Source organism: Phoenix dactylifera, chromosome 3 (genome assembly GCF_009389715.1).
Source record: "Phoenix dactylifera cultivar Barhee BC4 chromosome 3, palm_55x_up_171113_PBpolish2nd_filt_p, whole genome shotgun sequence".
NCBI lineage: Eukaryota > Viridiplantae > Streptophyta > Magnoliopsida > Arecales > Arecaceae > Phoenix > Phoenix dactylifera.
The window spans coordinates 4,134,147-4,159,761 of record NC_052394.1 but is presented as its reverse complement, the minus strand read 5'-3'; the positions used below and the strand labels follow the sequence as shown (position 1 = coordinate 4,159,761).

The window sequence follows — 25,615 nt, the reverse complement described above, 5'->3', positions numbered from 1 at the left end:
ATTATTTTATGATAAGGTCTCTACTATCAAAAGTTGGAAAAACCAATTTTTAGCTGGAAGCAGGTTTAACTCCTAATCTCCCGCTACCGGTATCTCTCAACGCGGGAATTATAATGGGAACGAGTGATTGCCCCTTGCCCCTTCCCCCAAACAAGAAGGGTGATGTCTCAATTTTCCAAAATCTAATTCTAACTCTTATTGCGATATTCAAATTTTATTCTATCATATTTATATAAAAATTAATTTTTCCAAACTTGATGCCATCGAACCCACCATGTTTGGCACCAATATCCGACTGCCATAGGCAAGTCATCATAGAAGTGGACGCTGTCAAAGGCTATTTGAGTTTAAGCAGGATATGGTGCTGTCAAAGTCAAATAGAGTTCAAGCAGGATATGGTGCAAACGCACAAAATTTGTATTTTCATCAGGCACCTGATTCTACACGAAAACATCAAGCTACTACTTGCTTTTCTTGTAAACCTCGTTCCATTCCGTTATATACAGAGTTGATTAACTCGATGCTTAGAAAGCTCCAACATACAAAATGAACTAGGTGAATGATCTAGTATCGTCCCTGAAACATAATATCAAAATAAAGCAAAACGGATAATAGACAAAGCTATACTGACAGTGCCGCAAGCTCAGTCCCCATACTTTAAAAAAAACAGCGCGAACTAGCTGAAGCCCGTCAGTTTTCATGAATAAAAGAACGGTCAGATATCAGAACTCCAAACTACTTCAGTAGCACTTGGGTGTGACAGAACAGCCGGACTTTGCCTCCATCAGAATCATGTTAAAACAAGTCCGACTCAGGATATCCCATCTCCCACATCCCCGGATCATCGTCAGGCAGCCCATACTTCCAATCCTGCTCCAGCTGGCTGACAAAATCATCATAACCATAATCCATGGCAATGGGGTTTTGTTCCATATGATGCAGACTTCCCAGCAGCTTAGCATCCGGATTCTGCAACTGGAACGAGAGAGCAGAAGGGCTGCTAAGTTGCCAGTTGATGTCAGCATCAACATCACCAGAATGGCCTGTTCTCCCGTCCGTATGCTCGCCGCCAACGCCCCTATTTGTCGGGTCAGCATCCATCATCCTCAACATGTCTCCAATGTCGAACATATCTTCCGGAAGATCCTCCAGCTGATCCCGGGGCCCAAACAACTCCTCACCAGGCTGCTCCACCTTTGCAGCAGCACCCACTGGTGCAGGTGGCAGGCTATCATTTCTAATCTCCTCCTCTAGTTCTTTCTTGGGCACTTTGACCTCAGGTGACCGAGGGCTCCAATCATGAGAGACATCAGAGTGATGTGATGTGGTGGTAGATTCGCACGATCCTGAAGTTGTCACCTGAGCGTTGGCAGCACCATTGAACTGCGGAAGATTGAGACGGGCATAGGGGCCATACATAGCCTTTGCAGCTTCATCATAAGCAAGAGCAGCTTCCAGGGCAGTAGGGAAAGTCCCTAGCCACAGGCGACTGCCTCGATTGGGTTCTCGGATTTCAGCAACCCACTTGCCCCACGTACGCTGCCTTACACCACGATACTTGCAGTGTGCATTGTCTGGCCCTCCTTTGCCTTTCATGCAACCCTTCTTTGAACCCTTTGCAGGCGCTCTCCGTGCTCGTTTCTCGCCATTGAAAGAGCATTCCAGCTGGCTGTTCTGCTCTCTCCACCGGGCAATAGTTTCTGCAACGGAATTAGGCCCCTTATGACTCCTTCGGACTCTCTTCTTCCTGGGAAAAAAAAAAACAGAAAATGTTCAGTACGCTGACATGAAACAAAAGCACATCACTTGGAAATAACCTTTGACAACAAGGTATGATCATGAGAAAAGCAACAGAGAGAGCAGAAGGCACCAACCTCAGAAATAAATTCCCAAATTTATCTCTCTCTCTCTCTCACACACACACACACACACACACACATCTACTTGGTAACTGTATCAAAAAGAATCTGCATTGCAAGGCGCCCATGATGATGAAGTTATCCAAAGGACAACAGACCAAAATAGGGCATTCAACTATCAATCCTTTCTCCAATAAACCTGGGTATATTATATAGATGTTCTTAATGTCTTCAAAATTCACATCTGAATGACACTCTCTGGTCACCATCTCTGGGTGTCATTTGCAACTAGAACAAAGCCTGGGTAGCATGGATAGAAAAATCTTCACGCGTACCGAGCATACAACACCAAGACCTCTGCATTTGTTGGAAAGCTAGTTCCCTGGTTCAAGGAGACAATTACCACTACCTGATTTTGGTTGCAGAAGGCCAGGTTCTTTTTAATGGTTTGAGCACACCTAAACAACATATTTTGTTTTAACCAATGTTTCTCTCAACTGGAGGCCTCAATCCATTTCCATGTCCTTGACACATTTCCTTGGGGCACAACTATAAGAAGTTATTGATCTGGAGGGAAGTTCCACATGAATCCACAAAAAAAAAGGAGAGAGAAAGACTGGAGAATTAAGTTTATCAATGTCCATACCTAGTGACCTGATGCAATCAATACACCCAGCCCTTGTTGCTCCAAACTCTATTTCCACGGATATCACAGCACAGATGCAATACAATAGTAAAGCATGTGATCAATCAGAATAAAAAAGTATAATTGTGCAGCTTAAATTACTATAAAAAATTTAAAATAATTGGAAAATTAGAGAGAAAAGAAAGAAAAAAGGAAAAAAAAAGGACAGACTTTAAAAGCCCAACCCTCTCCCTCTCCCCTTTCCTCCCTCTCATCTCCATTCGTCCTCCGACTCTGGATAAACCCCATAAACCAATATGAATATGCCATGGAAAAACAAGTGCAAAGTAAAAAAATGATGAGCAAAAATCTGCAGACCTCCGCAAATCAGCAATTTAACTAGAGTGATGAGAGAAAAGCACGGTAAATCATAGAAAAGCATACGGTGACCATCCAAGAGCACAAAAACATTGTTAAATATCTTATGCCTTCATACCCTTCAACATTCCCTCTAAATAGGGCTTCAGGGACGTCAGAGGAAAGTCATCCACTTGGATTGTAAGACAATGAGACAAGGTTCAGCACCTCTTTGTTATAACTTATTAGATTGAACAGAAGAGTAGGTAAATTGCTGGATCATAGGAAATTGTGTTCCATTAACATTCTTTACTTCTTACTGTCTTTTCTATGGCACATTCTTCTTAAGTAAACATATGCTACCAACCATTAAGTAATGGGGGCAAAAAATAAAAAAATAAAAAGGACACTGCACATGCACTGTTCCCTCACCTACAAGCAGATTCATCATGCTAGGAGTACACTCAATCTTGCATTCGCTGAGATTAGGAGGATATCTATATTCATTTTACACAATCCCAACATTCTAAAACCTTGATGAATTACCTATTCCAACTCCTCCTTCGATCCTGGAAACTTTCTTTGACCTTTACACACACAACTTTATTTTTGAAGTTAGTCCTTGATTGTTCATCAGCATGCCTTTGGACAATAAGTCTCTCTAAATCAGCACTCATCCCTAGAATCATATGTAGCAAAATGATTTCATTGATCACTACTTCAATTGCACAACTTTTAGACTGTTTTGGAAATGAGAAGTCGATCTTACTATCAAAATACAAATATGTTCCCATGTCAAATCTCATCACAAATGTTTTCATGCAGTCCCAGAACCCTTTAGGAAAAAAAGTCAAGTCACAAATGCTTATTATGAATGTTTAAAGAAAGTCACCATAGAAATTCAACTCATATACATCTCGTGTACTTCCATCTCTTCATAATCATTTTGATATAACACACAGCATTGAGCATGATTGAGTCACCAAAACTAGAAAGTCAATCATCACAAACTGATTATTTTTCTTTATCAAACATGTGTCATACATGTATCTCAACCCTTCCTTCTAAGCCAATAGACAGCCACTCTCCACCAGCATAAAATGCATATTAACGTGCATCTCTGCAAAGTGAAAATTCAACACAGTTTCTTTCGAATCTCAAAACAGTCCCAAATCATCCATGGCTGGACAGCATGTAACTCTATAACCTCGTCTCTCAAAACCACACCTATCTGCACTATAAAGTAAACTACAAGCAAGAACACCTGGTTGGCAAATTCTACCTAGATTGATGAGCATAACGGGCCTTCTTGAAAAAGAGACAAACTACCAAATGTCAGTGAACTTGCAACTCCCCAATCTCACCCCAACGTAAGGGGGAGGAGGTTGGATCAATGGCACGAACAATAACCCATCTTCAATGAACTTTACAACTTTCTCCATATGATAGCCTTCCTCTTATTTTTAGGTTTTCAAGGAATTAACAACTTTTACTACCTCTCACAGCATAAAGTTTAACTGCTACGTCCTCATCATCTTCCTCGTGTACTTTCTTTAAAATGATGATAACTACCACAGGCAATCAGAGGGCAGAAAACTATCGAATACCTAAAAGTTTCAGAACCAGCAATCTGACACACCGGTCTAGATTACCACTTAAGATGGAGGCCTGGTTCTACTCAGTTTCAAGAAACATTCCCAACTCGGTAATCTGGAATTAGTTTTCCCTCTTCAGTAAGACCAGAACTCCGGTCCTCAAAAGAACATCCGCATCCAGCTAACTTGATGACATGAAAACCAAATCAAACTCGAAGCTTAAACCCCAAGGCCCCCAGGATCCACGCGAAACAAGTAAAGGCTTAAAAAACCCCCAAATCCCAGACAAAGACTATCAAATTGATCACTATGGGACGTAAAGAAAGGACGAAAATAACTCAAACCCTGGTCCCAGATCAAAGAACAACCTTAAAACCCCCCAAATCCCCGACAAAACCTATCAAATTAAACACTATGTAACGGAAGAAGGGAGCAAAATAACTCAAACCCTCGTCGCAGATCAAAAAAAAAAAAAAAAAAAAACAGAAAAGAAATAGCAAGCCAAGCGAAAACAGATTGAGCAAAGAAAGACAGAATCCAAATCACTAGAATTAGTTTGCTAAAACAAATCACAGAAATTAGAACAAGATTTCTCACCTCTCTGGCTCGGCCATCTCTACTCTTCTCCCCGTCTTGTGATCTTCTTCTAGATCCCCTTAGTCTTTTCTTCTATCTCTGTGATATTCTTCTAGGGCGTCTTCCTTTCTTGGCGGCTGCGGTATTCTTCTAGGGTTTCTTATAGGGCTTCTCGGCAGAGTTTTTTTTTCTTTTCTTTTTTAATAATTTTTCCCCGGCTCTTCTGAAGACAGTTGGGGTGCTTGGGTGCTTGGCGACGAAGGAAACATCGAGAACCCGAGGGCGCCACCTCTATTTATAGGACTCGCCGATCCGGATGGTTCCGAAAGGGAATTGCCTGGTTCACGCCGCAGGAAATATCGGGGTGACGTGGGCCGTGCCGTGTCCAGGAACCAGCCGTAGCCGTTGGCACGTGTACGCCGAACATTCCGGAAGCGCGACGAGCCGCTGCTACGTATCGCTTTCTTGACCCCGAAGCATCGAGTAACGCGAGGAGCGAGTAAGAATAACACGTCGCACGGGTGCGGTGGTCAGCAACCCTATCCGTTTGCCAAGGAAGGCTTGAAATTTTTATATTTATTTTTAATATTTGAACAGGAATTGATGCGAGGAAAGGGGACGGGTCAAGCTAAGATGGAGATGGCCCGGTCTCCTGTGGGTCCCCTTGGTCAACATGGTTGCCGGTGGATTGAATTGCGGATGGAAAAGTATTGAATTTGAATCTAGAAAGTGCGTTACCATCCACACAAAAAAAAAGTACACTTGTTTATAAAAAGAAAAAGGAAAAAAATACAAAAAGGTAGAAATGCTTTTTTTTTAATGGTGATACGATTTTGAGCTTTAAAACTATGGACATGCATTTTAGTCTGAAATGCATTACACTGAACCATGGTAATCGAATCTGGTTTTATGCATTGTAGCTAGACATATTAATTTTTTTGAGTAAAACTAAACAACTAATTCTAAACTAGTTAACCATCATCGAAAATAAATTTATATAAAAATATATTTAATTGTTTATATTAGAAACCACTATGATTGTATTGTCTTATGCATATTATTAGAAATTGTTTTGAGGTGTAGTAGAAACGAGAAAATCTTTTGGACAAGAAGTTAGGATTTGAAAATTTAGTAGAATTAGACTAATTTTTTTACAAAATTTGAGCTTGTCAGTTTGCTCTGCCCATTTTCTTTTAAAGGCATATCCTAATCTTAGCCTAAATTCTATTTATGAGCTCGTTGGACTACAGTAATAAATTTTTTCTTATAGGATTTGGGTTGGAGGTATGGAGTTGATATGAGCCTCTATCAAATAAACTATCTAATTCATGATCCAATAGAAAATCCAGCCTAATTTTACTGAATTTTCCAAACATATCCTCATTAGTTTTATATTCTTCCCTGATATAGATTCAGATGGAGACATATTTCCGGAATTTGGTTGTGTGAACATAAGTGCTAGTTGACCTTTTCATTTTTTACGGTGATACTAGATTTTACTTGACCGCATATTTTGACGGATCAGAAAGATTTAAATTTTGGGATAATTAAATAGTGTGACAGAATTATAAAACTATTGACATCTCATATGGTGCTGATTACGACAGGCTCGAGAAGGGGCACCAATTGGGTCCCTCATGCCACACTTTTTGCCTCCTTTTTCCTCCTCTTTTGTTTTACCATCCTAATCCAAAGCTTTTTAGCTGATAATCTTTCAGAGGTTAGTCATACATAAACTCTGATGTTGGTTATAGTAGTCTACTTACTTTGTGGGAGCAAGATTAGACACTTCCAGTGCTGTTGCTGAAACTAAATGGTGTCCGGTGTCGTTGGATTCTTGCCCTTTAGTTCAGACATAATATCCCTATGATCATATGTGTAACAACCCAGAATTTTACCCAAAATGGCTATCCGGAAGGTATTATTTGGATTTCTTGATCCTGTATAAGTACCCAAGATCTACCCAGCGAATAACCGATGTGGGACTAAACACACGCCCACACAGGTCATCGTACACTCTTCCTGTTCAAGTCCTGATGTTCTTATCAGGCTAAGAGTTTAAATCCATTCAAATCTAATCACAAACACCACGATCGACCCGTGGTCAGCCTCAATGGATCCGTGTTGTAGTATCCCCTAGTCCACATAGGTTATGGGTCGGGTCCGCTCTGATATCATTTATAACAATCCAAGACCTTAATCAAAAAAGCTAGCCGGAAGGTATTATTCGGGTTCCATGATCCTGTATAAGTACCTAAGATCTGCCGAGCGAATAACCGATGTGGGACTAAACACACGCCTATATGGATCCTCACAATATGCCTATGAGTTCTTGTTGTCGGATTTTCTCCTTATGAAAATGGTTATTGATTTATATGCACTATTGCTGAAATTGACTATGGCGTCAGCTCCCAATTCTATATTATGCTTGAATTCTTGATCCCAATTCACTTCATTTCAATAGTCGGTTACTGGTCTCTAACATGATCTATATCCCTTCAAAAATCCATCCCATGTCTAGATTCTTTGATCTATCCTACATCTAAATTCTTTAGCGGCCACATGCAATTATACCTACACCACAACTAGTATAATATAGAGCTCACAGAGATTAATGATGACAGTCTTTTCATACATTTGCTTTTGTTCTAAGAACCTATTTATAAATTTTAAATGGAAGATAGGGACAAATGTGATTTGTTATCAGCTTAAGATGTGGCGTGTGCAATTTGGCTTTCTTTTTTCTTCCCTTGCTAGGATCCCTTCATAAATTTGTCTTATTATTCCTTCCAGTGACTTCGATATTGCAGCTATAATCTTGCATCTGGGAGAGGTTTATATATCTGGATGCCAGAAAAAGCAGGGGATTTTGATGACTGATGGATTCACATGCTGTTTGGAGTCTCTACCTGAAGGACAATATGATTGTCCGCTTGCTGTCAGCTTCTTTTCACCCATTATTGACAATGATTCACCTACACTGTTCAGCCATACCTTTTCAGGAACCACAGTATGTAATGGGCCATTTGTTTGTATAGAAGATTTATCATATTTTCAAACACATAAATATATATCAGCATTGCTCTTAAAACTAGAATTGGATGATTCTAAAACACTGAATACATGATGACTGTGGGTACTCCTCTTTGTTGTTTCATCCAATTATTTCTTCAAGTAATGCATAGATTTAAAATATTTCCAATCATCTTGATGCTACGGGTTAGAAAGTCACAGGTTATTCAAGTATCTTAAGGATACTTTACAAGAAGCTTTTTTTTTTTTTTTCCACTAAAAGATAGGAGGGGGGAGGTGAAATTCCGCTGGCGTAGCGGCTTCTACTGGCCCCTCTTCCAGCAGAAAATGTTCGATGTGAGTAGACAGAATGGCCATTCTTACTCAAACCCTCCTCAACATATGGGTTGCCCCACATGTGAGTACGTCACCTCAGCGCCATCTCAGTACCGGCGGACCAGATGGCGACTCCACCAGACTGACCAAACAAGGGACATCCGGTCCCCACATTTAATCGATGCCCATGCATTTCGAACCTGGGCCACTCCGGTAGAATTTTAGTCCCGTTCCAACCGTGCTACCACCTTGGTGGCTCTTTACATGAAGCTTTCGACAATATCCATTTGTATGAATATTTTTCCCCTTCAAATTAGCAAGACTACTGACTTGACCGCCACTGAATATCTTCTTATGTAACATAAGCCATATGCTTCCTCCAGAGGTTCGGCTTCTGTAATCTTGTCAAGTGAGCAAGAGACCAAATTAATCATTTTTTGGCAGGAGACGCAATAGAAAATTCTATATAGTGTTTTCCACAACCTTCCCAGTAGTTTTCATCTCAAGGAGGCAGCAGATTCTGCTCAGAAAAGGGCAAAAATATCATATTCGGTGAGAACTAGAATTTTCAGAAAGACTATCTTAATTTTGCATGGGGTTGCTTGTAATATATATAATTTCTCTGTAATATATTTTGCTCTTATGCAGGCTATTTAGAAGCTTCAGGAGAGGGTTTTATGTATATGTATCCTTGGTGGTCATGGAAAACAAGGATATTGAAATAGCTAACTATTATAACAAGCGAGTTATTTTTTTGCTTCCACATTCATATATATCTATTATGGAATCTCATTGCATCATAATTATATAACTAAGAGATTGTCCATATCATCCTGCTCTGTGATCATGCAAATTTTTCCATGGCCATCATAGTCTCATTTTACTTATCATCAGAATATGAGGCAGCGTTTCGGTTTTCTCCTCTTTAACATATTGTCTTTTATGCAGTATAAATTCATGGAAAATGGACGAGTGGCTATAGGATGTCATGTTCACCAAACACCAAAAGTGGATGCAAGGATCTGTATGCATGTGTTAACAATTTCACGATCATAGTTTATTTAACATTACTTCAGTTTGAAAGAAAAAAAAAGTTCAATACAGCAGGATTTTCTAGTCAAACATAGGTATCTGGGACTTCCTAATTAGCTGCCAGACCCTCTCAAGAATCTTGCTCCCACTGTCTCCTGTTTCATTGTGCCCATGATCGAGACTCGAGAGAACAAACGTCTTCGATTTTACTTCTATTTCATCAAAGTTGATCTAGCAATGTCATTTATTTTCTAACTATTTAAATCTCTATCTCACCTTTTCCTTTGCATGTGCCTTCTCTATCTCATCAAAGTTGATCTAGCAATAATCAAATTGATATGTTCCTATTATATCATTACAGAAGGCATTTCCATAAACTATGTTATTTGGAAGTTTGCTCCCTCTCTTACCACATGCAAACCCACTCACACCCACTTCCTGCTTGGGTTCCCAAGTTCTTGCAGCAAAGAAAATGAAAGATATGAAACATTCATATCCTTCAGTTTTCAATCCTGAAGGAATTAATGGTCTTGGTTTTGTCTTCCTGTTTGACCTAGAGATGACCAGTAAGGTACTCCAAGCTCTTGCTTCCAACCTGCTGACTTCATATATTTTACATTTACTTGATCCCAAGGCAGGATATTTTTCCCCAGTTTGATGAGCAGATCCTTTATACAATAAGAGGTCTTATGGTCGACATCTCATGTGGGGCAGGAAGCCAGTTTACACATAGGATCTGATCACATTACTTCACTGGCAGTGGAACTGAATTTTGAGGCAAACAACCTTTTGGACATTTTGCCGTCGGTGGTGGCACAAAGAATTGATGCATGGTCTTTGCACCTACGAATACAAATGAGTGAAGGTGCAGTTGCTTGATTCAGATGCAAGGAGATAGAAGCCGATGGTATCAACAAGAGATCATGTACTAGTATAAACAGATATTTATGGAGACAATATTCATCCATTCTACAGATTTTTCTTTTTTGTTGTTTTCAAATAACAAATCGACTCTAAGCATGCATTAGATACAACCAGAATATGCAACCCTAATGAACATGTTAAAATCGCCAAACCAACTCTAAGGAACCAATCAGTATTCATGTTTTTTTGTATCACAGCATGAAGACAACTGAGTGCTAATTGTATTTAGCAGTATACCACATGTCCGGAACACATGCAGCCACTAAAAGAACATTAAGTATATATGTTCGATATACTAACCTTCAGAATGCATCATCAAGTGACCCTCACATGGCAACTCATTGCAGCATTTCCATTGATGTAGAAATTATACTCCCTAACGTGATTGTTCGCAAAGGTAGATACCAATCATATTGTATGCAAAGCTCACAAAAAATTAAACAACAACTCATTCCAAATATCAGGTACGCCAGGCAAACACCAGTGTATGCAGTCAGCATAACTAACAGGATTCGCCAGTTGCTGGGGGGTCAACGTCTCCCAGAACTTCCTATAGATTGATGGATGCCCATCTTTTCGGTACTCCGAAAGCCGAGTAATGTTGATAACCAAAACCTTTGGCCCCAACCTGTCCAATATGCTCTCTACCATTCGCATGGTATCAAGGTCAGACCCACTTCCCCAGTAACCTTCTGATTCAATTAGAGTTTTCTCGTGAAAGCAGTTACCTTCGCTTCCTCGATTCCATTCCTGGCTCCTGGAAAAGATGAGATTGAGGTTAAGCATGCAGTTTCAAAATCCTTGGCAAACTAAATATCCCAAAACCCACATAGGTAATAATATCATTTTATAGACTGATTAAAGATCAACTAAAGCAGTCAGAGAGTATTTAGAAAAGCTAAAGAGTATAACCAGAGGCTGCCCTTCACAGGACTGATGGCCGAATAAGGATTCAAAAGTTCTCTATACAGCTGCAACAAGCATTAATGATTATATCATTCTATAAAACAGGACATGTGAAAGATTGGTAAAATGGGTTAATCTTTTAAAATGATATAGTGGAGTACCATATTGTCCTATGATATTCATAATGCCCGTGGTTCATAAATTTGTAATTTAATGGTCTAGTTCCAAATATAAGATAGCATACTTTGCCAATCTTAATATCATTAGTAATCTTCTTAAGTATCATAAGTAACACTATATGACATGCTATCTGCAAATACAATCTATGAACTCACCAGAGATGGGTAGGTGACATGGTAACAAAGAATACTTTCTGTCTCAGGGGATCAACACTGGATGCAACCCAATCTGCCCATGTCTCTAAGGCCAACTTCATAGCATCCAGTCCATTGGCTTCTTCACAAATCACATCATCCCTATTCCATCTGCGTTAAAACTATGAACAAACATCAAAAACTATGCCATCTTACATCCTTTTTTTGTAATTTAATATATGAGCAAGTTCTGGAATTAAGCTTACAGTAACTTTATCTTTGAACCACTTCTCCACCATAAGTATGAATTAAAAACAAGAATATCTGCTTTCTCCCACTGAGATGCATGTTTGAGAATTGAATCTGGTTGGATGATCCGGTCATCAAATCTGTGGTTAACTGGGTCATCAGAATTTGATTCTACAACCAGCGGTGCCCAGTAAAACTCAACTGAAGCATTGTATTCCTGCACAACAAACAATCACAATTAGGATACTATGACTGCCAATTTCCACTTCAGACCCAATCATTGCCTGTTCATCAAACACATGCGCCCCAAATATGAGAGAACTAAAGAGTGCGTTATTATGCAAACTTCAGCTTGCGAGCTTGTGAGACCAATAGGAAAAACAAAATATTTGCTCTATAAATAGAGCAACAGATAGGTATGAACATAATACTGTAATGAAAGTAATTGATAATTATGCAGTACCTCTCTATATCAACATAGCTTATTCTGTATGAACAGAGAAATATGCCAGTTAATCATTGAAAATTACTCAATGCTTCATGGCATGCAAATCATGATACTGTTGTCACATAAAGTGAACCCCTCCCTGCTTCAGACAGTTGTGTAATGAAGGATCATCATGGAGCTATTCTATCTTTTCAGATCATAAACATTGTCGTATGCTTATGTCATCTCATCTAAAAAAGAAGGGACTACAATTACAAATAATTCAGCTCACCTCTGCCCTGAATATGGTTAAGGCAGCATTGGGTGACATTGATTTCTTGTCAGCCAGAACCACAGATTGTATGAGGCATACCATGGATATCCATTGGCCTCTGTTTAGAGAATCACCAACAAACATCAGCCTCTTGCCTCGCAGCTTCTCCAGCGTTTCTGTTGCATTCCACCTTCATAAAACATAAGATAGATCTTGGTAACTGTTCCTACACATTCCTTGCTTACATGCCTTAATTAAAACAGGAAAATGATATTACATGGTAAGCAGTGTCTATTACATGGACCACAAACATTAAAATTGATATGTTCCTTCTGGAATTAAAAGAGTCTTTAAATCATGAGGAATGGTTGAAAATAAGCCAACAATATAAGGTAGATAGATATCGATTCTTCATGGTTAAAAGTTCCACTTCATCTAATATCTAAGGCCTCTCAAAAGAATATATAACCACATGGGGAATTGTTTCATAAAACAGAAAAGACCAAAATATTATATCACATAAGAAAGAAGCAGTTAAACAACCTATTAATTTAACCTATATATACATATAACAAAATTATCTAGCAGTTACTCTCGCATATTTATAGTTTATTCATTTGATGATGAATAATACAATGCGTAAACTTTGTGGATCTACAGAACATCCATTCTCAGCACAAATCATTTGCAAAGAAAATACTTAACCCAAAACAGCCATTCTAAACTGGAGCTAAAACATGGTTATATGAGAGTGAGAGACAGTACATTGATGACTTCTGTGAACAGCAAGTTACCTAAAAGCAAAAACAAATGCATGAAACAGGAAGCACGAACAAGTGTCTTTATAAATTTCTAAAAGAACAAACATGTTTCCCAAGAAGCTTGAATCAAACAAGTACACAATGTAAAACACAAAAATTACACCAGTAACAACTCAATAGTCAGTACTTTATAATTCTAGCTGATTTATCTGAATAAACAACAATACTATAATGATTCGGTAGTTAAGAGCATCTATCCTCAGACAGGTGCATCAATAATGATCACAACATTAAATACCCAACTTATCCATCATGGTTGTGTCTAACACTCTCTGTCAGATCTTGTCAAGACAGATTTGTTTGGCATATCTTCCTGTTTCTCCCTCCAGAAGCCATGGAGTTTTCTCATAAATTCATCAATCCCATTTACGAAAACAGATAAGCTCCTCCATTTCCTTTCATTTTAAATTAAAAATATCAGTATCATTATTTCAAATTGTGCATGTTCTAGTAAGGCAGTATCCCCATCACCAACCAACACCCACTAATCAACTTATACAGATTGTGACCGCAGTGACTAAAACCAACCACACATATCTCTGTCTGGAAGAAGAATCTGTGCATGCCTCAGCAGTGAATATGACAGTCTGAGCACATAAAAGACACCTTTCTTATGAATTATACCTCTTCAAGTTGCAATCATGGGGCTGCCACCGCCACTTCTGGTACTCCTTATCCGGCCTGCCATGCTTCCCGCATGCCAGCTGATCAGACATATAAGGGCATGTGCCCTCATCGTACAGAGGGTACGAGATATTATCATAGATCCATCTTCCTGAGAAGACATCACACCCATCTGACCAGCTCTCACGCTGCCATTGGTTTTCCATCACTGAATTCGACTTGCCTTTGTAGCTCCGGGCAGAAGCACAGGCCTTGGACCAATCTGAAGCACCTAAATGACAAACTCACTTCAGAATTTGAGTGGAAATAGATCAAAAACTAAAGAAAGCAACGTAATTTTGATGCATTAACAAGTAATTCCGCATCCAATCAAAAGCACACTTAAACCCAATAGCTGTTTTAGCATCGAAGTTTCCAGCCCAAAGACATCTGAAAACCAAGGAAATAAACATAACCGATGCATGAATACATGGACCACTTCGAGGCACGTCAAACCCCGAGATCCAATTTGACCATTTCAGAGTAGAAAACTAAAGATGCAAATAGAAACCAGATGATTATATTACCAACCCAAAGCACATCTAAACCCAAATCTTATTTTAGCATTTCATTCCAACGAGTTTCGAAACGAAATAAATCAACAAGACTCGAAGCATCAATCCACGTACCAATCCAATAACGTCAAAACCAGCGAAATCAAACGAGATTGGAAGCATCAATTCAGGGGACCACCAGTGATACCCAAAATTTCGAAACCCATTTCCGCGGAAAAAAAAAGAAATCAAAAAATTTCAAATCTTTATTAGATATTCCATACTAACTCAAATCTATTTCAGAGTTTCATCACAGAAGATCGGAAAAACAAAAGGAAAAAAAAAAAGAGCTCTAAAAAATAGATCAATCACAACGTGAATCAATCGAAGCACCCACACCCCCAAAACTCATATCGACATCGCAGCCAAGGAAACCATTTTTTTTAATAAAAAAGCACAGAAACCAAGAAAATAGTAAAGCTTTTCCAAAGGAACCGGCCTACCTAAGACCGGCTTCTTGGTTCCGGGGTTGGAGGTGTTGATGGTGAAGTATGTAGGAAAAGAAGGCTGGACGGAGGAGTGCTTCGAGTCCGGCAGTTTTCTAGTTGTGCTCTGGCGGTGATCGTTGAGAAAAGAGGAGAACATAAAGAAGGAGAAGAAGGCCAAGAACAGGGAGAGTTGGGTCTTCTTCCTGCTCCATTTCTTCATTCTGGATACCGTGAGAGAGAGAGAGAGAGAGAGAAGAGTCGTTCCTTACTATTTGAGCAAGGTTTCCTGGGTTTTGGAAAGGGGTTTAATGGCGGTAGTCTGGGATCAGCAAAAGGGCCAGGCGCTCTTCAGGCTCTTTCTTACAGACGCTCTGCGGGGAGATTGAGACTTGAGAGAATCCAGATAAATAAAATAATATAAAAAGTCACTCGGTTGCCGTGGACCCCGCTGTCCACCCATGAGACAATGGAACGGTATTTGTTGGCTGACGTGGACCAACGACCGTTCGCATGCTCCGGAGCCTCAACATTTTAGTTCATTGGAAGGTCCCCCACCCTGGCCCGACCGTTCGCATTCTAAAATCTAAGCCCGTGTCAAGCTCTCTCTTTTTATCTTTTTTAAAGAAAATTATCCACTGAGATTCTTAGTAGTTTATAATATTTTGTGATCCAGTTTTTTGTATCTTTAGTTGGGATGATTGAGTCTGCTTGATTCGAGACCGCTTAGATTGGATGTTGACTTGGAAGCTAGGCGTGGTTGACCTCCATTAGTTCCAACAATGGGCCCATGGCTGATACCTCCTGGTGCTTAACAACTCCGAAATTTATTTTGATTTAGAATATTGTTTTCATGTTGTTTTGGACCGAGCCAGCCGACCGGATCTATTCAAAATTTGTCCTCTTCCTGCTTGCAAGACCGCGCCACTGTCACTAATAAAAGCGTGTCATGTACGACAATACGAGCCAAGTTAGGTTGAAAGTTGCACATCAGCTTCATTAATTTCATCATGTTAAAGTCTTGTTACACTTGCACCCGTTAAAAAGAATTCATTGGTCTATCGTACTTTCATACGCTTAATTCTCAGCTTCAGTTACATGAAGATCCACCCATGCTGTTTCCTCTCTGCTGTTTTTTTTTTTTGATTTTTTTCATAAATACCTTTCTAACAATTTAAATTTATATGAATATTTTCTTCAAGTTTATATTTATTACTATATCTGCATAAAACATTAGTTTCTACAAATGACTCAAATATAACAATTCTTATAACATAGTTAATAAAAACCATATTTGTTTTAATTAAAAATAAAATAAAATTTTGAAATTGCATTTTTTTTTTCTTCCACTATCTTATAAATGTTTCTTTTTACACGTGTACCTATTAAAAATATTTTAGTCATTTTAATTTGAAACCGTTTAACGGCGTTAGATGGTGTAGGTACATATGCAAAAATAAGAATAAAAAAAAATACAATAGCAAAATAAGTATTTTACGATGGTATACATATAAATATCAATTTTGAAAAGATATTAATATAAAATTCGATATTTAGAAGAATATTCATGCAAAAAAAAAAAAAATTTCTTTTCTTTCCTCTCATATGCAAAGATCACAATCTCAAAACAAAAAATTCAAAATTTTCCAGCACCATTCTTCTTATCCTTCCTTTTCATTTTTAAAAATTCTTTATAAGTGTCATTGCGAACTACTTACTCTTTGTCATATCATTATTCTAGTATCTAAAGTGTAAGTGCACCCACTTTCCGCCAACATATGGAAAGCACAAGCGGAGAAAACCTGCGTGTCGGTGGGAGGATGCCGATGGGTATGATCAGACTTAGGCGAATAAAGTATAAATCTTCAAATTATCTATGATTGTGGCTATAAAAATCTGGTTTAGGTTTCATGTGGGGTCATGTAGTCTCCATAGAAGAAACCAAGCGTCGCAAAGTCCGGCATGAAGGCAGGTACAACAATTTCGCCCTGAAGAGAGGGCTGCTCCCTCTTTTGCTGCTTTGTCATCCCTTTCTTTTGATGGAAAATGGAGGGAGTGAGAAACTCCCCCCTACTTGGTCCTCAGTCTGTCTCTCAGTGCAGGGCCAACCCAATCCTTAAGCGATTGAGGAGGTTGCCTAAAGCCCCGGCCTAAAGAAGGTCTATCGCAGTAAAGGCTTTAAGGATAAAATAGGAAGGAAAAAAGTCTCTCTTAGTGAATTTGTCTTAGACCAGTCCACTGCAGAGAAGGTCTTAAAGACAAAAGAGAAAAAAAAACCTCTCTTAGTGAGTTTGCCTTAGGCCCCCAAATGCAGTGAGCCGCTCCTGTCTCAGTGCCCATTTCTTTGCTACGCAAAACCTCCACTTAATTATTCGTAACTAAGATTTGGAACATGTATTGCAAATGTTTTCCTTAAGCTTTCGTGCTTTGTTTAAGAGCAGGATTTTTGGGATGGAACCCAGATATGCGTCTGAATTCTGAAACCTTTTGTGGTGTCCCGAGATTTGGAAACACCTTTCATCTATGCTAACTCTGGTTTCATCATGCAATGAATTACTAAAGACCACATTGATTAGTAATGACACGACGAATACGACCTATCCTCGGACTAGATATTATTTAAAACCAAACTAATTCATGCTTGGGAGATGGGTTTGAGTGAAAAGCTTTAAAACTCGGAATTTTTCTTGGTTAGGACGAGAGGTTGTCTGATATTTGTAATGTCATGCACATGATAGCATTTCTTTTATTAATGAGTGTTTGCAGTGATTTGGTAAACTACAGATGGACAACGAAGTAACCCGTAGTCTCTTTGATGGCAGATAAATATATCAAGTAATTAATACTTATCTACTATTACAGAAAACTAAATCAGATACTGACCATCTTTGATTAATGAAATGGCAAAATCTGAAAATAACAAAACAAGTTAGCATATGGCTACAGGACAACCACTTCAATGTGAAAAACAACCTTTATCCTTTGAGATATCATGAACAGTCTACGCTGGTTTGTGAAGCAAACATTTGCAGGTGAAAATTAGTAGACTTCCATACAAAACCTGAAGGAGACAGACTCTTCTAGTCCAACTCAAATGCAGTCACTGTCGACATTTGTATTTCTATAATCTCCATATCTTCAGATAATTAAGGTTTACTAATGTTGTTTCGGCAATTCCTTGATTTGCAGTTAGAAAGCTTGCCTTAATTCTATCCGTTTTCTCACATACCGACACTAAGATTTGGCTTTGTAATATATGCTCGAGTCCAAGAATCTTACAAATGGGTGGGTGAATGAAGCTAGCAATATGAATCTGATAGACAATGTATAAATGCCATTGCAACAAGTTCATTGTTTCACCCAACCATAATGAGGCTCTTGTTTGATTGAGAGAGCAAATAAAGACAAATACAAAAATTTAAAAATGCTGAACTGCGTATCATTTTGGTTTCTCTTGTTCTGATAGGAGTTTGCATGTTCCGAAGAATGACAATCAAAAGAAATAACCAAAACAATCAAAGCCACTTCCCTCTGATTCTTATTTATCCCTCCCTTTTTCTTTTTTATTTGATTTGAAGTCAGGGCTTGTGATATCTTCAAGTGTTATAGATTTACTTTTGTCTACGGCCTAAATTAGTGAAAATGTTTGTTATCATATTTCCTAAATTGTTTTCTAAAGGTCATGATCATAACGAAGGAAGACTTCTTAATTACAAAATTGAAGTATCAAAATCTGATTATACAAAAGAAATTAATCTGAATCAGCCATAGTTACATTCTGTCAACAAATCTTCGGATGAACATCTAACAAGATATGAAGTACATGCAGCTGCCTCTAGTAATATTGGTACAACTGGATGACCTAGAATCATGCTATCTGATCTCAGAATTCCTCCACTGGTCCTGAATTATTTTCCTCTATGGAAGCTAAACTCAATGCAGCCCAAACTTCAGCAGATGCCAGATCCCCTCTTGCGCTTCCTCTCCCCAAGAACATTCCTCTCAGCTGTCCTTGGAGGTGAACCCACTTCTGAGATATCTGTTAGCATGTGGAATGTTGAAGAATAATTAGAACTGAAACCTTTTTTACCTGCATAATAGAAAGTTTGATAATAAAGGGAGTTTGCAGCTATTGTTTGCTCAACATAACTAAGCCTGGTACATGTATTAAAGGAAACTTCATCAAGTGCTAAAAAATCAGTTGGTTTTCTCAGTTGCTGATGAACTGGAATCATAGACGGGATATGTAATATGACTATCAACAGCTTGTTTTGCTTTCTTGCTTTCTACTTGTTTGACATCCACCTCATCAACACCCTCAGAGGATTGACTTCCTCGCTCAGCAGGACTGGTGTCATGGTTAGCAAGAGGATCTTGAATTGTATAAGATTTTGGAGAGATCACTGTTGAATCACTCCCTTCACTTGATTGTCTTGGGACATTGAAATCTGTCTCCTCTTCATCCTTCTTCTCTGCAACAAAAAAGGGCTTCAACCTAGAGGCACGCCTCTCTTCTCTAAGATCCCCAAGAAATGATGCTCCTGAAGTGAAGCTGTCATGCCTTCTTAATAACATATCCCTTTGCGGATCTGTGACAACCTCTTGATGGCTCAAGTTCTCCATTGGAGGGCTATTACTTTCATATGCTTGGTCAAGAGGAAGATCAAAAGGGTTTCGTCCTGGCACCAGTCTAGGAGGAGCTGAAAGAGGAATTTCATCTAAATCATGGGGAAGATCAAAAGGGTTTCGTCTTGGTGGAAAAACAGATGGAATCTCTATTTGAAAGCGCGATAGATCTTCTATGCTTGGCAGTGAGTCGTTATTATCCAAGCATATTAAATTTTTCTCTAGAAATTTTCTTGCTCTTCGTCTTGCAATTAAGCTCTCCAACCTCTGATTCCTTTCCATCTCAGATTTTCCAAGCTCCACAAGATTCTTCTGATCATCTGCTGTCCAAGATACCACAGATTTGGTCTTGTCATCTTTCTCATCCTGCACTTCTTCATCATCTTCATCCTCCACGTTTTCGGCTTCTTCCTCCACACTACCAACATCTGAGGACTGTATGGAAGCAACATCTGAGTTTTCTTTGGATACAAGAGCAGGTTGAGGAGGTTCAGAGTCTAAAAGCAGGTGAAGCTCATCTAGCATTGGCATGATGTCAGCCATAGAAGCAGCATCTGGCGATGAACACTCTGCCTGATCGGATTCAGAACTTGAAGAAGCATCATAGCGGTCAAGATGATCCCAAGCTTCACGCAAAGTAGAATGACGGCGAGTGTTCAAAGTGGACTTCTCACCTTCCAACTTAAGACCCTCAGAATTCTTTTGGTCCGAGGTGGTTAGACTACCAATATCCTCTCTTGTTTTCAATACACCTTTAGCTAGCCCCTCTGCAGAAACCTCTTTCTTCTTAGCAAACCCGCAATCATGAATTTTCCTCTCTTCAGTCACCTTCTTATCACGATAAGCCCCTCTCTTGTCTTGCTTGACTGAAGAGTTTGCAGCCATACAATTTTCATACGAGCCATATCTATCATTTTGTGCCTTTGCCTTGTTATTATCAGTAGCCCTTTCATCATGAGAAACTGCTTCTCTGACTGTCATTTTTTTAACCTTTCTTCTACTTTCCACATTGGGAAAAACCCTAGTCTTATGAGAAGAAAATATCTGAGTCTTCCTATCCTCATCAATTTTAGGGGTTTTTTTATCACCACAAGTGAGAATGATTCCAAGAAGAAGGGCAGTGCAGATAGTGATGGGAGAGGAAGTGACAAGAAGAGCAAATAGAGTAGGAAAAAATTTGTAAAGTATAACGATGAAAAAACTGATAATGAACAGATGATTGCAAAACAATCTGTAATTAGGTCTTCTGATATATAAAATGTTTTCCTTCGCCCCAAATGCCATATCCTTTTTTCTATAGTTTCTTCTTTAATAATATCCTGGCAAGAAGTAGAACATTAAGATTAACGCTTCCAGCCAAAAAAAAAAGAGAATAGAGAAAATTAAGTCAATTCTCTTCTAGGAAATAAGATGTGAAGTACTGACTCAGGTCAAACTAAATTCACTTAAGAAAACAAACTTCTATTACTCTAACAAACATGCTGAAGGCCAACCTAAATCAACCACTCGCAATCAAATACCACACACAATAATTAAATAAAGAGATAAAGACACAAGCAATTTCATGTCATAACCAATAATAACAGTTTTATCCTCCTTTATACCATGTTTTTTTTTTTTATCAAAGTTCAAGAATAATGAATGAAACATTTGTTTACAGAAAATCATCACCATTAACAAAAGAATTTGATACATTTACCAACAAACGAGATTGAAGTATAAAAGCAAGCAGCCTCATCCTAAGATCTTCTCAATTACTTCTATGATTCTATCTATGAACATTGACGCAATGGGTGAAGCGTTTGGATCTAATCTCAATAAATGCCAGGCCAACAAACCATTCAAAAAATTAGGGGAAAAAATTCGAACATTAGACCAAATAATTAGCTTTCTTCCGCATAAGAAAGCTAGTCTCACTCAACAAACCGAGGAGAACTACAGAACCAAAGGATGAATGCCATCCAGAAAAACAATCTACAAGCCCCCTCACCTCAGAAAACCGATCAAAATCAAAACTTTTGGTGAAAAAAACTCCCACGTGATAAACAGATGTCAAAATCGATGTCAAAATCGAATCTTTTATATAAAAACGCACCCACATCATCAAATATAAGAAATAGACGAGCGTACTGAAACGACATAGGTGGGATACTCACATGGAAAAGAGGCAGAAGAGAGAGAGAGAGAGAGAGAGAGAGAGAGAGATTTCTCACAGAAAGACAACCGAATCTAGCTCTTCTTCTCCCTAATTTCTCATGTTTTTGTGCTTCGAAGACAGAGAGCAAAATCTAAAGAAGGGGAAGGAGAATGGGCGAATGGGGATCCCTAAGCCCCCCGAAAAAAAGCTCCCGTAAAATCCCACGGTTCCCCTTTCGCCAGGTTCTGAGAGAAGAGAGAGAGGGCGAGGCGAAACCGGCAAACGCGCCGCGCGAACCGCAGGTTCGGAGCTTCCCTCCCATGGTAATAAATAAACACTGCCTCCTCCATAAAACGCGCCTTTTCTATCTCCTGCCCCGGAGACAAAACTGGAATTCCAAATTCCTTCCGGCTCTAAGGAGCATGGATCACGTGGATATCTTCCTCCATCCCAGGATATCCCGGCTCTAAGGGCTTCCGGGTCCAGCCTATATATTCTGGGTGTGCTCAAGTATTGGCTTTTTATACTTAAATTAAGGAGGATGTAATGGTATTTGTGCTTGTTTATAATATAAGGCCATGGATTAGAGGTATTATGGATGCCCCCAAAATCAATATGAATCTAATACTTGGTTTATCTTGGCCAATATGGAACATCGGACAAGTCGAAAGGAATAAGACCTTGGCAGATATTTCAGGATAATTTATCAAAGTCTGAGATGATATGGCAATTCCAAGATTAGCAACTATGTACGAAGATGTTGATATAAATGTTTTAATTAAAATTATACTTAAAAATAAAAAGGGTAATTGAATATATCAACTGATGTTATTGTATATCATATTGCTTAATACTTTGATACTCTTCTTTCTTGTTTTTTAACCAAATTATTGAGGACCAAGATTCATCATGTATCGTATTAGGGTTCCCATTTCCCAATACTGCTAATTGATACAAAGAAGGATATCGGCTATACAAGGGATACCACTTCATTACCAGATCAACGCTTCATGAGAATCTGGCTAAGTTGGTGACTATTGGGCTTGCCATTTTTTGTAGTGCCGGCCTGGTCTAGGTTGTTCCAGAGTCTCGTGCAACAACGCTGTGGGCCGATTCAAGCGGAGTTTGGCCCAAGGTCAGTTTCAAACTTCTATAGCTAAAGGGGAACGGGTCACCTCCAAGAGTGGATCCCAAGTTGTTAGGGGAAAAACCCCAAGTCATACATCCACGGAGGCGCTCGGCCGAAGAGCGCCGACCGGAAAGCTGCTCGGCCAAGGAGTGCCGACCGGAAAGCTGCTCGGCAAAGGATGCCGACCAGGAAGGCGCTCGACTAGAGGGCGCCGACCAGAGCGCGCGCCAAGAGGTGCCCCACCCAAAATAAGCTGCTCGGTTAGAAAGTGCCGACCAAAGACAGCGCCAAGGCGCTCTGCTAGAAGGTGCTCGCCTAAAGGGCGCCGACCAGGAGTACTCAAAGCAGCCCCGTCACAGGGCGCCCCATTGGGCGACCAGCTCGGCTCGGCACCCTTGCCGAGCCGATGCCTTAACCAAATGTTCAACCTCCGCCTAAAGTCCAAGGGACTTGACAACTCCTACGGCTTGCGACCTGCCACTATCTCCAAGCCATCAAGGCATAAGATCTTCGCAGGCGTTCGGCACGACCTGCCATTAATGCATGAGACTCTCTCAAGTCTTCGATGCACTCAGGCATTTAATGAACACGGCCCAAGACGATCTCCGGATCACTGAACCATCAGAGCGTATGGCTCTACCTGGCCGCCGGTTCATTCGGTAATAAATGCACTTACCATCCACAGACCCCAGGCCTGCTACGGCCGGCGGTTCAACCACTCCAACAGGTCCGATCGACCGTGACAACTCCCTGGTTCCGGTCTGATTCGGCCCCGTTCTCCACTACGCCATAAATGGGCCAAATCGTGCCCAATTATCACAGACAGGGACAAATCCCCCGGTTACCTCCCAGGTAACGTAATCCCCTCCTATAAAAGGGAACCTGGGAGAACCAAGGGGAGGAGGACGACAAAAACGGAAACAGATCCCCGGGACTGAACCCGCCGGGAAGCACAGACACAATTGAGGACATCATCCTCTTCGTCTTCTTTATCTTATCCAAATGTCCTTGCTGTCTTCTCCATATACTCTCTTCCCTGCTCTCTCCACATACTTGCCCCCTCTGACTTAGGCATCGGAGGGCCGGCGCCGGGGAGCCCGGCCACCGGTTTTCCTTGCAGGACTTGCACACCCCCCCGCAGCGGAAGACGCAGCTAGCCGGCGCACCGCCGTCCGCCCCCTGCAGCAGCGGAGCTCCTCCTTCCCCGGCTTCACGGCGGCCCCCGGGTCCAATTTCCAGCAACAGTTGGCGCTAGAGGAAGGGCCCGAGTTCGCTGCCATGAAGCTAAGAAGCAAAGGGGCTTCCAATGCCTCTCAACGACCTCCACCTAGTCCGGAGCGTTCCGTCCGGAACTCATCACCTCCGACCGAGTCAGTTCATCAAGTTCGGCCGGAGCAGTTCGATGCCCTGGTACAACAAGTGCAGGCCCTGGCTACCGCTGTCCAAAGCCTGCAACCCAGGGGCATCCCAATGGCACCGCCTCCTCCAGCTCCAGTTCAACCGGAGCCCCCTACAAGCGGGTTTCCCCTTCGAGTATCATGCTCCAAGTCCCAAACGCTCAGTCCAAAATTCACCATCAAGATCTCCGGTAGATCAAGTTCCACAAGTCTAACTCGAGCACTTCGATGTGCTTGTGCAGCAAGTCCAAGCGCTAGCTATTTGCAGCCCAAAGCCTGCAACAAGTGGAGGCCCCTCCTGTGCCGCCTCCACGGAATCATGTGAAGCAGAGGAAGAAACTTTCTCCTGACTCCCGAGCCATCTCGAATCAGGCATGGCTCCCGTTGCAACGACGTATGTGGGGGCAACCAGTGAGAAGTAGTAGTCCAAGTCTCACGTCAACGAGTTGGGGGGAAAGAGAAATAAAAGCTGAGGTCTGGAGAAGTTATGGAGCTTTAAAATGGGATTGTAAGCCTCTGTGACAAAGGGTACAGCCCCATTAAATCTCATTATCCTTCCAAGTCTTCTGTCTTCCGGCAGCAAGCAAGAAACCAGCATGTACTCCCTCCTTACGGGCGTAAGTCCTTGGGACGGCGCCCGCGACATTGCTCCCCTTTCAGAGCGTCGCCATCACTGAAGCCCCCGCCGAGCTCATGCAGACCGAGCTCAGAAACCCGAGCGCAAAACACCTAAAAAATCAAGCCAAAGAAGGCCGGTGCCGAACCAAGTCCTGAGGGACTTCGAAGCTCGAGAGCTATCAAAATATCTCCAAAAGGTACAGGACGCCACTTTGGCTTCAAATAAATTCAATATTTTATCTATTTTCAGGTTAGCCAACGAGCTCGGCTTGTTCTCCTACCCTGACCACGGTCAGGATGCCCTGAGACGTCAGGATGCCCCAATATATTGGGATGCCCTGCCACAACGGGATGCCCCGGCTATAGGGACGCCCGAGACGTCGGGATATGAGTTAGCGATCCTCTCTGACCGGACGAGCTCGGCTCGTGCTCCATCGGCTATGAGTTAGCGGTCCTCTCTGACCGGACGAGCTCGGCTCGTGCTCCATCGGCCATGAGTTAGCGGTCCTCTCTGACCGGACGAGCTCGGCTCGTGCTCCATCGGCCATGAGTTAGCGGTCCTCTCTGACCGGACGAGCTCGGCTCGTGCTCCTACCCTGAGACGTCAGGATGCCCCAATATATTAGGATGCCCTGCCGCAACGGGATGCCCCGATCTGTCGGGATGGCCCGAGACGTCGGGAGATGAGTTAGCGGTCCTCTCTGACCGGACGAGCTCGGCTCGTGCTCCATCGGCTATGAGTTAGCGGTCCTCTCTGAC

The 25,615-nt window shown here is 40.8% G+C and overlaps 3 protein-coding genes across 6 annotated transcripts; all 3 read right to left on the bottom strand.

Moving 5' to 3' along the window:
• Window positions 1-396: 396 nt before the first annotated feature.
• On the bottom strand, window positions 397-5,292 carry LOC103717498 (dehydration-responsive element-binding protein 2B-like). Of its 2 annotated transcripts, XM_008805923.4 has the most exons (3): window positions 5,034-5,292; window positions 2,506-2,553; window positions 397-1,747 (listed from the first exon to the last, which is right to left on the bottom strand). In XM_008805923.4, the coding sequence occupies exon 3, from the start codon at window positions 1,594-1,596 to the stop codon at window positions 796-798; it is 801 nt and encodes a 266-aa protein (XP_008804145.2). In that variant the 5' UTR covers window positions 1,597-1,747; window positions 2,506-2,553; window positions 5,034-5,292; the 3' UTR covers window positions 397-795. The 2 variants fall into 2 exon arrangements, with proteins under 2 accessions (XP_008804145.2, XP_008804144.2); XM_008805922.4 differs by lacking the exon at window positions 2,506-2,553.
• A 5,143-nt stretch (window positions 5,293-10,435) lies between these two features.
• Window positions 10,436-15,325, bottom strand: LOC103717497 (protein trichome birefringence-like 35). Of its 2 annotated transcripts, none has more exons than XM_008805921.4 (6): window positions 14,968-15,325; window positions 13,932-14,202; window positions 12,505-12,676; window positions 11,803-12,002; window positions 11,558-11,707; window positions 10,436-11,073 (listed from the first exon to the last, which is right to left on the bottom strand). In XM_008805921.4, exons 1-6 carry the CDS (start codon window positions 15,170-15,172, stop codon window positions 10,743-10,745), a joined length of 1,329 nt encoding a protein of 442 aa, XP_008804143.1. In that variant the 5' UTR covers window positions 15,173-15,325; the 3' UTR covers window positions 10,436-10,742. The 2 variants fall into 2 exon arrangements, with proteins under 2 accessions (XP_008804143.1, XP_026664416.1); XM_026808615.2 differs by having other exon boundaries at window positions 13,932-14,193.
• Window positions 15,326-18,638: 3,313 nt separating this feature from the next.
• LOC103717516 lies at window positions 18,639-22,120 on the bottom strand. Of its 2 annotated transcripts, none has more exons than XM_017845283.3 (2): window positions 21,789-22,120; window positions 18,639-20,894 (listed from the first exon to the last, which is right to left on the bottom strand). In XM_017845283.3, the coding sequence occupies exon 2, from the start codon at window positions 20,857-20,859 to the stop codon at window positions 19,147-19,149; it is 1,713 nt and encodes a 570-aa protein (XP_017700772.2). In that variant the 5' UTR covers window positions 20,860-20,894; window positions 21,789-22,120; the 3' UTR covers window positions 18,639-19,146. The 2 variants fall into 2 exon arrangements, with proteins under 2 accessions (XP_017700772.2, XP_026664414.2); XM_026808613.2 differs by lacking the exon at window positions 21,789-22,120 and having other exon boundaries at window positions 18,639-18,988; window positions 19,100-21,778.
• Window positions 22,121-25,615: the final 3,495 nt, after the last annotated feature.

Excerpts from the sequence above, each read along its gene's own strand:
- LOC103717497 (XM_008805921.4), bottom strand. The coding sequence starts at position 15,172 with ATGAAGAAATGGAGCAGGAAGAAGACCCAACTCTCCCTGTTCTTGGCC. Across the intron at positions 12,677-13,931 it reads CATGATTGCAACTTGAAGAG|GTGGAATGCAACAGAAACGC; the intron begins GTATAATTCATA and ends TGTTTTATGAAG. Across the intron at positions 11,074-11,557 it reads ATGTCACCTACCCATCTCTG|GAGCCAGGAATGGAATCGAG; the intron begins GTGAGTTCATAG and ends CATCTTTTCCAG.
- LOC103717516 (XM_017845283.3), bottom strand. The coding sequence starts at position 20,859 with ATGGCATTTGGGGCGAAGGAAAACATTTTATATATCAGAAGACCTAAT.